Source organism: Misgurnus anguillicaudatus, chromosome 22, assembly GCF_027580225.2.
Source record: "Misgurnus anguillicaudatus chromosome 22, ASM2758022v2, whole genome shotgun sequence".
In the NCBI taxonomy this organism is placed as follows: domain Eukaryota; kingdom Metazoa; phylum Chordata; class Actinopteri; order Cypriniformes; family Cobitidae; genus Misgurnus; species Misgurnus anguillicaudatus.
The window spans coordinates 52,502,947-52,515,347 of record NC_073358.2 but is presented as its reverse complement, the minus strand read 5'-3'; the positions used below and the strand labels follow the sequence as shown (position 1 = coordinate 52,515,347).

Sequence of the window (12,401 nt, the reverse complement as noted above, 5' to 3'; positions counted from 1 at the left end):
GGAAAGATGAGGAAGGGTATAGCGAGGGTCCTGACTGATGGCATCGGTTTGGCAACGGTGCTGTGTTTTATGATGGAAAGAGGCTGTTTGAGGTTATATAATCCTTTAACTTTATCTGAACAAACACATGATGAGCTGGAGATCACATCATACATCACAGATTTGTCGAAATGTGAAGTATTTGCCTAACGCCCAAGACTGTGCCTCTTACACTTGATTCTTTTTTTGTCCGTTTTTAAACCAGTTTTGAAGCGTGATATTTAAATCTGTTAAATTAGTGTAACTTGCATACTTTCTCCATGACAGACTAGTGCATACTCTGAGCGAGGTCTGATGTTGACTATAAGGTGATGTGGATTTGCTTGGACTGTACATGAATGCAGTCAAACAGTACCATCACTAGGTTATAGTCACTCAAGAGTCACTGGTGAACGGTTATTGGCATTGGTACAAACCAGACAGTTCTGTTAACCATACACACAGACACACAAACAGATCTCATTGTCTGTAATGTCATCTCAGTTCTTTTTTTACATAGTGCATGTCGTATATACTGATGAGAGATCCTGATGTGTCCAGTAAGATTATGAAGAATATTTCTGATGGTTACGGATATACGGTCAGAGTTTGATTCAGTGAATCTCACAGATAAACACGTCCAGGTCATATTAAAATACACACACACACAATTAAACCCATTTAAAGACATGATAGCAATGACCCGATTACTGTAATGCATTAATGCTTCATATTTTACAGTGATTCTCATTACTCTAACAACTTTAGCAGATTTTGTTATATGTTATATAACAAGACATGTTTTTACTAAAATGTATACCTTAGGAACGTCGTCTATTTTGGGGTGAAATACGATCAAGACGTGTTTTTGTGAGATTCATCATGACATTTTCTATTTCATTTAGTAACTTCTGTGGTCCCATACACACTGCAAAAAATAACTTTCTTACTTAGGATTTTTGTCTTATTTTCAGTGCAAATATCAAAACATTCCCAAATCAAGATGGCCTTTCTTGATGAGCAAAATGACAAAAAACAAGTCTAGTATATAGACAAAAAAACATAAAATGTAAGTCAATTTGTGCTTAATACAAGCAAAAACAATCTGCCAATGGGGTAAGAAAAAAAATCGCTTACCGCACACTGCTTAAAATGTCTGTAGAAATTACAGTATGTTGCCGTTTGCCAGTAACTTACTGTAGATCCAAATTGATGTTACCCACTGACAACAGTTTGCTCAAAGCCAAATGAACATCAAACATCAACAAGTCCTCATCCCCACAGAACAAAACCACAAAACAACAGCCTCATGCAAAGCATTCTGGGAACCAGAAATCCTCATCAACCTTTTTCTGTTTTTTCTTTGGTTCCCAGAATGCTTTGCATGAGGCCGCTACTCTATAGCTCCACTCTGCAAAGACAAAGACCCGCCAATGTTCAATGCTCATTCAACTTTGATCAAACTGTTGCCAGCAAACAACATCAATTCAAAACTACAGTAAGTTATTGGCAAACATCTGCATTGGCAGATTTTTTGATTGTTTTAAGCACAAATTGTATATTTTGTGTCTAAAAACCAAACTCATTTTCTTAAGTCATTTTGATAATCAAGAAAACACATCCCGATCTAAGAATCTTTACATATTTGCACTGAAAACAAGAAAAAAATACCAAGCAAGAAAGTCCCCTTTCCAGTGCATTCATTCATTATGCACTGCAAAAAATTATTTTCAAGAAAAAAAATTCCTAGCACTCTTGTCCTGCTCCCAGTAAAAATATTCAAAAAATTCTTACATTTAAGATGCTTTTTCTTGATGAGCAAAACGACCCAAGAAAATAAGTCCAGTTCTTAGTCCAAAAAAACATCAAATTTAAGGGATTTTGCGCACCAAACAAGCAAAAAAAAATCTGCCAATGGGGTAAGCAAATTTTTCCTGAATTTAGTGTTTAAGACAAATTTTCAGGATTTTTTGCTCACCCCATTGGCAGATTTTTTTTGCTTGTTTTATGCACAAAGTCACTTAAATTTTATATTTTTGATCTAAAAACTAGACCCATCCTCTTGGGTCGTTTTGCTCATCAAGAAAAAGCATCCCAATCCAAGAATTTTTAGATATTTTCACTGAAAACAAGACAAAAATACCAAGATTTTTTTCTTGAAAATCATTTTGTGCAGTGTGTGCAATACATTTAATATACATGATCATGTTTTGAAAGTTTACCAAACATTAAAACCAGCAGTTTTGTGTACGCATTAAAGGAACAGTTCACAAAAAATGTCATTTAATCACATTTCATTTGTACTTTTTTTGGAGCTCTGACCACCCGTCGTCATCATACTGAAACAAAAATAAATAAAAATTAACCTGCATGAGTTGAATTTTCAAGTGAACTATTCCTTTAAATGCTTTATTAATACAGATCTGAAACTATCCATAGTCTATTACTGCCTGACAAATATGCAAAGTTTCTTGCAGTCTTTGTTTATAAGTTTATAAGAATATTTATATACCAGATTAACCCTGTCCTGACCGTACTAAATAAAACATGGTTTTTGTTTTTCGATGAAAAACAGCCTGTTATCTTTCCAACACTTCTAGATGTTTCCTCCATGTCCACATTTTGCAACCCATAAAGACAGCTGTCAATCATGCTGATAAAGTGCAAAACTGAGCCACATGGTCATATATCCATAAAGCATTTTAGAGCGTTTGTATATGATATCAAGGTCAGATGTTTGCAAGTAATGACTGTAGTGCGTCTCTAAAATGCTCGAGGAATATAAACACCTGATCCACAGTTCATCTGTTAAGGTACGAAAAACCAAATTGAAATCGCTAAAAAACATAAAATACAAACACACGAGCAAGAAAGCGTTCACTCAGAAATGAAGCCATGTCATTATTATTAACGTTGTTCTCATGTCCTTCCAAAACCAGTTTGGCATCATTACAACATTTTTGAATTTGGACCCAAACGTAGGTAAAAAAAACACCTTATCGTCTGACACGAAATACTTTCAAAATACTTTTAAGGTGATTCTTGTCATAATACAGGTTTGGAACGAAATGAGAATCCGTCAATCGTGACAATTTCATTTTTGGGTGAACTTTTCCTTTAATGTGGGAGGTGCGAATGCATTCTGTGCACTAGATTCAATCTCACATACAGACACAACAACACACACACACACATATGCAACTGGTTGCCAACACGAGGGATGGTGATTTTAAAGTACGGGCTGTTTAGTGTCTTATACGGCACATAAAGGAAGATGAGGAAGAGGAGGGTGATCATTCTGCGGGCACCACGTCTTTATGGTGTCTCATAATGTGCTGGTTTTTCTCCGAAGGTCTCCGGAAACCCTTGGAGCAGTACTGACAGCGATGAGGATAGTCTTTAGTATGAATGGAAATGACGTGTCTCTTAAAGCCAGACGCATCTCCCGTGCTATAGTCGCAATACTGACACTGATACACCCTACGCTCCCGTGGACCCTTACCCGCCGGCCCACCTCCCTTCTTTACCGCCGCACCACCCGACGCCAACTGCGCCGCCCCTATAGTCCTCTTTGGGGTGCTCTTTTCTACAGGCGGGGCTTGCGGCTGGGTTGGCGGCGGCGTCGGCGGTGACGCGGGTGATGTGGGTGACGCGGGCTCCTGCGGTTGCTGTTGTTGTTGTTCCTTGGTGTGGACGGAAAGGATGTGGCGGCTAAGGACAAAGGGGTCGGCGATCTTAAAGTTGCAGTGACGACACTGATGCAGTTTCTTGGTTTTGTGAGACGCCGAGTGTTTCTTAAGCTCGGACGGCCGATGGAAGCCTTTTCCGCAGACGGCGCATTTGTGCGGGTAGTCCTTAGTGTGCACGGAAATAATGTGCCGTTTAAGATCGCTGGAGTTGGAACTGCGATGGTCGCAGTGGCTGCACTGGTGCCCTCGAGCGTCCTCGTGCGTCGCCGCGTGCTGCGTCAGCTCCTCCTCTTCGCCGAAGGTCTGACCGCAACGCTCGCAGCGGAACGGCAGTTCGCGACTGTGTTTCGTTTTCACGTGCGTCTTCAAGTTCGACGAGTCCGCCGATTTATAATCGCAGTACGCGCAGGAGTACGGCTTTTCCCCGGTGTGCGTCCGCATGTGTTTCTTTAACTCGGACGGATGACGGAAACCCTTACCGCACTCCACGCAGATGTGCGGGAAACTCTTACTGTGGACGGCCAGCAGGTGGCGATTGAGCAGACCTTGCTCGGCGGTCTCGTAATCGCAAAACTTGCATTTGTGAGTCTTGGTCGCAGCGGCGGGAGAGAGCGGGGAAGCGATGGCCGTAGGTGATTTCTGTTCCCGGTGATGGTGTTGAAGGCGATGGGAAAACAACGCCGCTTGCTGGTGAAACTCTTTACCGCAGGTCTCGCATTCGAAGGGAGCTTTGTTACTGACCGCGTGAACCTCCATGTGGTTGTGGAGACTGGCTTTTTTGTTAGTGGTGAAGTCGCAGTCGGTGCATTGGTACTTTTTGCGTGTCAAGACGTCCTGGTGGTGGTTGCGAGTGTGTCGCTTCAGGAAGCCGCGGGATTTGAATTTCTTACCGCACAGCATGCAGGGGTAGACGGTGAGAGGCTGTCCGTATGGACCGATGATAATAGCTGCAAAATAAATGAGACAGTACAAGTTAATCATTTTAGCAAATGAGACGTTGCTGAAATACAATTAAATAAAATGTTCACTCAAAAATAATTAAGATCCAAATACATTCAATATTGATAACATGCTGATAAGTACATGTACTGCACGTCATCTGTTTTAAAAGCTAATGTACATCTGAAAAATGCCAACAAAAAGTTAGCAGAAATATCCAAATTCAGACGCTTCAGGTGAGATGTGATGCGGTGGTACCTGTCTGGACCTGACGGGGTTCAGTTCGCCTCTTGTTCTTGCCGTGTTGTCGGTTCAGTTTGTCCAGCGCGTCCGACTCATCGATGTGCAGTAACGCGCTCGCCGCACCGTTACGATTCTCACAACCTTCGTGATCCGCCGCACCTGAATATAAAACAAGCACAAGCTATAATACACAAGCTTATTTGATTGGAAGAGTAATGTTGTGATTGTAGTGAATATGAAATGTTTAGATGCAAAACCTTCTAAGTGCATCTGACATTTTTTCTTGTAAATGATTTACTCCAGAATATATAAACAACACATGCACTGTATGATATAAATTGTGCATTTTGTATTGGAGTTGTGACGTTATAATGTACAATGTGCTGACCGTATGCAGCGGCCCACGCTACAGGCATGAAGTCTTTGCTCAATGCTGTGCTGTCATACACTCGGTCATGAGACACCGGCTCTTCTCCACCAACAACCACCTCCATATAAACCTCATCGGAGAGCTTCGACCCTCCTGCACACAAAACACACAAAGTCTAAACATAAACCACTGCTGTAAATATTCAACAATACTGTGAATAGTGCAGTAATATTCATCGTCTCCATCAGTCGTGTTTTATGTCACTGGCCCACAGGTGAGACATTTGGCGTTACATATTTAAAACAAGAATTTCTTAGTCTTAACCAGTACACATCTTGACAAACTAGATATCATTGGACAGCTCTCAGATTGAAGTTTTTATATTTCAATTTGCAAAAATAATGATATGGTAAGAGTAATTTTCTAAAATGTCACTGGCTAACAAGGTGTTTTTACATATATATTATTAGATATACCTGAAATAATCTTGACAAATTGTATATTGTTGTTGAAAAGCTCTACGAATGTAGTTTTCATATTTCAAGGCCATTTGATGATAAAATTTTTTTTATTGATAATTATTTTGTTAAATGTCACTCCTGTAATTATTATATGTTCATAATTGTAAAATCCTATTTTAAATCTTCAAAGATCTTGACAAACTACATATAATTGAAAAGCTGTAATGCTGCGTTCACACCAGCCGCGGTAGAGGCGTCAAGCGCGAGTGATTTTAATGTTAAGTCAGTGTGAAGACGCGTTGACGTGTGTCTGGAGGTCTCGCGGCACGAATGAGATTTTGCGCGACGTGGTAGATGCGATTCGGCCTCATTCGCGCGTCTAGTTGGCGCGAATACCATGAATTGAGCGTTGCCGGAAAAACGTGCCTCGTTAATCAATCAGGAGCTTGCTCTAGTAGTGACGTGATTACAGGAATCGAGCAGAGTCGCAGAAGCCCCTCCCATGATGCAAATTTCCACGTGAGTGTTTCGGTGACTAGAATTTCACACGAGAATGAAGCGAGTAAACTCAAAATGTTCAAGCGGCCAACTACACGCGGTAGACGCTAATTTGATGCCTCAAATGCGTCTGGTGTGAACCCAGCATAAGAATGTAGTTTTCATAATTCAAAACCCTTGTGACAGTAATTTATTAATTTGTGATTTGTGAGTATGCAGCAAACCGTTGACACCTAGTGGCCAATGTTGGTAAAACCATTAAAGGTGTGCAAAAACCTCATTGTTTGTGATTTTAACTTGAAATTTGAACTTCAAAAAGTAGTTGAGACTTATGGCTTAATTTTTGCAGCATTCTGGGAGTATAACATTTTATTTTATGGGTTTTAAATATAAAATATATACTTTATTGCATTGTTTTTATTTTTTTATAAATTTAAACTACACTTAAGTGTCTTCTTTAAAAAGAGAACAAGATTTTGCTTTTAGACAAAAGAATGACAGAGTTAAATTAATTCAAAGGTGCGCATCACCTTTTCACCCCCACAGTCCAAAAAGGGGGACGTGAAAGTTAAAGGGTTAAATTACATAGTTTCAAAATCTTTGTAGTTTTATATCAAAATATAAAAGTCACACAAATAAAAAAATGTAAGTACACATGTAGGGTAATAATGATGTTGGTTGAGAAGCCCTTAAAGTATCAGAACAAAACCTGCATTACAAATTATTACAATGCTCACTTGTTTCTACATTGCCAGCAAGAAATCTTTACAGGAATATTGAGTATTTAATGTTATATTATCATTTAATCTGTGTTTTTCCTCACCATCAGTCTGTGTATGATGGCCGTCACCTACAGACATGTAGACCATCTTCTCTCTCAGCGGCCGTACGACAGGTTCAGCCAAAGTGACGGTCTCACTCTCATCCAGGTCGACTGTCTCACCTACATACAAACACACAGACACAGACGACTTTACACTATAAGCTCAAGATGATCATTATATCTGATGGTGGAGAGACACTGTACATGTGCATTAAACACAACTCACTCACCCAGATCATCCTCCCCTGAGTCTGCTTTAAAGATGTAAACTTTAATCACTTCCTGTCCGTCCTCGTCCTTCTCCACCTCCTGATCATCCATCGCTCCCTCCACTGTCACCTCCTCTCCATCACCTGACACCATCTTACCTGCATCATCCACTACAGACAGAGAATCAATCAATGGATCGATCAATCAGAGGATGTAGTACAGTGCGAGTGAGCGACTTACAGGAGATCATCAGGTAGTCTCCACAGCTGTCCGAGTCGTGTTCTTGGTCCAGCCCATCTTGCTCCCTTCCCTCTGCCACCAAAACATCCTCAGTCATCTCTGCCATGGCAACACCGTCATCCTCTTCCTCCTCACCCTCCAGTGACATCACACAGGTCTCCACGGCAACGCCCTCGTCGTCATCGCAGTGCACGTATTCGGCGACCACGTCCTCCACCGCATCCTGGATGACGAGCTCATCGGAGGAGAAGCCCTGGACGGAAACTCCCTCCCCATCCACCTCTGACACCAGCACCGTCTCCTGCAGCTCCACCACATACTCCTCCTCACCTGCACCTCCTTCATCTACACACAAACACACAGATGATGACAACTCCTTTGAAGCATCTGCCAAACGCACAAATATTATGTTAATATTACATTTCTAACATATGTTAGACATCAACAAAAAAAATGTTGATTAATACTCTATATATTTTCATTTAATTTTGTTAGGTGAATAGTTATTACATAAAATGTTAAGTAATGCACCATGTGGTAATAAAATTCCAAAAAATACATGGCAATGGTGCTGTTGGGTAATGTTAAAGAACATATAATCAGACTAATAGCCCAGTCCCAATATAAAGGTCACCTAAACCACCTTAATTGAAAATAATTAAGACAAATCCTATTTAAATTTCATTCAGATTGTAAGGGGTCGTATAAACCATTCCAAAAGACATGGAAACACTAGATCGTTTTTTTTTAGGTAAAACAATTATTGTGTGATTAAAATATCAATTGTGTGCTACTGGATTGATGTGTATGGGGCTGTTTACACTTGGTATTAAGATGTGTTTTCATCGATCGGATCACAAGTGGACGAGAGAGACACATTACGTTTACACCTGGTATTTAAATCCGTCTCTTTTGTCCACTTTCGACCGCTTCTGTGCTGAATACTGTGAGGGGGGGGGGGTCTGTGAGACGGTGGGCGAGTCTCTCTGCTGTCATTCAAACGCGAGCGGGAGTAATGGTGAGTTTATATGGACGCAAACTAATATTATGTCGGAGTGCACTGCTTGTTTAGCAAGTAAACATGCAGCACAGTGTTTTGTACATGAGTATGTTAGAGCTTTCTCTGAATTTTCAGCGCAATTGATGAAATAAGATCGCGCAACTTTCACACGCTTTCAAAACGAAACTACGGAGATCAGCCGCTTAGTTTTATCAATGAAAGGCTAAAAATAGCGCTGTTCACTGTATGTTCACGCCAGAAGTCAAAAAAGATGTTAAACTTGTGTTTAGTACCTCAGATTAGATAAATGGGCGGAGAGAAGGCGGTCGCGTGTGGCTGTTTGAACACATTCAACCACATGTGCGTTCCGCAACTCCAAAGCGATCCGAACGAAAGTGGTTTAAAAATAAACTTCAACCACGCATTTCTAATATCAGATTTTGAGGGAAGGTTATATAGCGACTGTGTTCTTCCACAGCCAGGCCCTGTACAATATTATGCAGTCTTTAACGACATGTTTGTTGTATGGACTATCCAGTTTGCGTGAACCAGTGGGCAGGGCTACCAAAGTAGACTTTAAGTGGTGGCGTTGTTTAAAATTCGACTTTGCACATTCCAGAACCTGATGTTTTCTGGGCTTGGTGTCAGTTGATATTTCAGTAACAAGGAGGTTTTCAGTTCTGAAACTTGCAGGATGTTCGTACAAGTACGATGACCTCATATATAATAAAAGCTCAAGTTGAAATTAATTCTTTTAACAAAGTTTACAAAATTGTTGTAGTAAAAAACCGACCTCATTGTCCATCTAAACAAAACTGCTTGATTCTTCATGGTTGTATTTATCTCAAGTGCATAATATTTTTTTACAAAGTAACATCACCATCTACTGGCCTAGCACACATAATACACCACTTCAGTCTTATGCTGCGTTTACACAAGCCGCGGTAGAGGTGTGAATCGCGAGTGATTTCAATGTTAAGTCAATGTGAAGACACGTTGACGCACGTCTGGAGGTCTCGCGGCACAAATGAGACGTTTGGGGTGGTGCAGAAGATGCGATTCCACCTCATTCGCATGAATTGAGCATCTGGTGCGGTACGGGCGTATGGTGCTTTTTGTGCATTTTGCGTTTGACGTGAATTTGCGCTGAAGCCCGAGTTGAAAACTTTGAACTTTGGCGGAATTTCGCGCCGCGTTAACCAATCAGGAGCCTGCTTGCTGCTGTGGCGTCAGCCCCGCCCAGCTATACCACACAAGTTCTTATTTCTATAGAGACAGGCATAAAAAGGACCTCGCTTGGAAGAGTGTCAGTGAGGACATTGTGCAACCTGGTAAGTTGTAAATACACCTTTCACTTTTGAGTCACGTGACGTTTATCGACCCGCGCCGATTATTTTCCCCCTAAAGTAAGGTGACCAAATACAAACTGGTAACTCTCTCGATAAATGCACAATCAACAGTCATCTTGCAAACAGACAACAGCATCGCACTTGCCCCTCCCACAAGAAGCGGATTTTGCCTCTGACGCGCGTCAAATGCTTGCTCGCTCTAGACGCGCGAATACATTCAAACTGTTCAAGTGGCAAACTAGGCGCAGTAGACGCGATTTTGACGCCTCAAACGTGGCTGGTGTAAACGCAGCATTAGCTGATCCATGTAATTCTTTTTGACAGCCATGTCAAAAAAACTACTTTTTTATTTGGAACTTGCCTGAAAATGAGAATTTGTGCGTGTGTGCAATGATGTAATGACTGACTGAAATAAGAAATGTTGATGTAAATGTAGCTGATGTCAGTGTTTGTATTCAGTATTAGTGATGGGTGTGATGTGTTTACCTGAGCCATGCAGTATAATCTTTGGCTCTTGGGAGCGGAGCGCAAGTCTGGTGACCTCCTCAGTCATCGTCTTTACTCCTCATTGGCCACTGCACAACTGATGCAACACAAAACACATCAGTTAAATCTGACAACACAATACATTCAAGTCCTGCTGTATTTAGTCAGTTATGACAACACTGATGTCTTATAAAACTGTAAATACAGAAATAAGTTATTCGAGCCTTGTCTGTCAGGACTGATGAGGGGTCAAAACAATGTCACCGACTGTCATCACATAAACACGCAATGCATTTTTAATATGCAGAGACGGAGAGGAGGTAACGCGTGCGTGATCAATGATTGACGCAATCAGGGCTCGTGCGTGCCTTTGACTGCGACAAAAGGAAATACACGCAACGCACTGCTCGTGCGTTTTCATTGTTGCATACGATGCAATGCATTACAATCTTTGCACAACATGCAATGCATCATGCGCGGAGAGGAATGCGCGCAACGGCGCGATGCATTCCCACCCACCGTGCGGGGATAAACGCGCTGAACGTTTGCTAGCGTGAAACCGGACATGAACGACACAATTTCCCTCCTTCCCCCTAAAACAAAACCTGCCCGTGCGCGCCATTTTGACACATAATAACGCAATATGCATTTTATTCTCACGCGAACGCGCGTACACATGCAAACACGACCACTTCCACTCTAACAAAGAGGTGCATGATACCTCGCGCCCGTGCACGCGAGAGCCATTTATAAACAATAATCCACCCTGCTGCGCGAGGCCTCGACGCGGCCTGCTCGAGGCCCGGGGGCCGAGGCCTCGCGTCTCCGGACGTAACGCGCCACATAACGCGACATAATAAGCATGAACGACACACAAATCTAGCATAGCTGCGCGACGATATCATCCGTTAAAGCTCCTGCGATCTGACGCCTCGGTAACGGCTCGCTCACCATAGATGAACGCGCAGTGCGGCCTCCAGATTTCCACAGGCAGGCCGTCGGGTTTCCCCAGACTCGGGCAGGGCTCGATCGGGAGCTCGCGGGCGCTGGGCGGGCCGCGGAGTGCGCAGGGAGGGCGGAGCTCCGCGCGCAGACGCGCCGCATCTCCGCCGGAGCGCGGCACGTCACTGCGCCAGAGCCGCAGGAAAACACGGAAGGCCGATAAAAGATTCTTATCCGAGCCAAAGCAAAGCTAAACGGCTTCGATGCGATACAAATAGGTCGTATATAAGCGATTATGCGACTCTTTGAGTGTCAGAGACGCGCGCAGTGATATTGGTTTTGTGTTTGCTTGGTTTTGGAAGCTATTGGTTATATATGAGACCCGGGAAAGTTGTCACAAGTCTCACAACATTACATTGATGCATTTGGCAGATGCATTATTTATCCAAAGCAATTACAAATAGTTTTTTTTATCAGTATGTGTTCCCTGGATAACCCATGGTCTTTTGCGCTGCTAACGCAGTGATCTACCAATTTATCTACAAAAGATGCGATAGATTAGGTTTATGTGTTTGTTTCACACTTATAGCTTATAATGTTTTCAATTAGAACCATTTTTTGTGGTTTGTAACCCCAAAAGTGTCCCTTATTTATATTTTTTGCCATATTTAACAGCTTGGGAAATAAGTGAGCACAATAAAACCACTAATATATCAAAGGCTAATATAATTCAAGTAGATCACAAATATAACATCAAGAATATTGTCGCATGCCTTTAAAAAATATAAACATTATTCCCAATCAGCAATTTACAGTATATATTTTTTTCATTTATGCTCTTTTATAATTGTATACTATTTCATTGTAATTACATTTTCATGGCATAACTCTCAAAAACTGGCATGTGATTGAATAATATCCATACATAATCTCACATAAACATGTACAGTTTAGAGATGCATTGACCCTTATAAAATTCCAGTCACCCAAGCATGCAATTTTGGCTAAAACAAGGCAAAATTTGGCCTGCTACCCTGCCAGTGAAAGTCTAATAGATGCCGTAACTGTAGCCCAAGAATAGACTAGAATAGAACACCTGTTGACTTTTCTTACATGATGGAATATAGTACATC

At 41.6% G+C, this 12,401-nt stretch overlaps 1 protein-coding gene across 1 annotated transcript; it reads right to left on the bottom strand.

The window, feature by feature from the left end:
* Positions 1–2,085: 2,085 nt before the first annotated feature.
* Positions 2,086–11,701, bottom strand: LOC129439488 (zinc finger Y-chromosomal protein 1). Its single transcript, XM_055198134.2, has 8 exons — positions 11,278–11,701; positions 10,327–10,423; positions 7,492–7,836; positions 7,272–7,421; positions 7,042–7,161; positions 5,278–5,412; positions 4,905–5,048; positions 2,086–4,654 (listed from the first exon to the last, which is right to left on the bottom strand). The coding sequence occupies exons 2-8, from the start codon at positions 10,391–10,393 to the stop codon at positions 3,312–3,314; spliced, it is 2,304 nt and encodes a 767-aa protein (XP_055054109.2). The 5' UTR covers positions 10,394–10,423; positions 11,278–11,701; the 3' UTR covers positions 2,086–3,311.
* Between the last annotated feature and the right edge of the window lie 700 nt (positions 11,702–12,401).

Coding starts and splice junctions, on each gene's coding strand:
- LOC129439488 (XM_055198134.2), bottom strand. CDS start 10,393: ATGACTGAGGAGGTCACCAGACTTGCGCTCCGCTCCCAAGAGCCAAAG. Junction 7,837..10,326: donor GATTATACTGCATGGCTCAG/GTAAACACATCA, acceptor GTTTGTGTGTAG/ATGAAGGAGGTGCAGGTGAG. Junction 7,162..7,271: donor CTCAGGGGAGGATGATCTGG/GTGAGTGAGTTG, acceptor GTTTGTATGTAG/GTGAGACAGTCGACCTGGAT.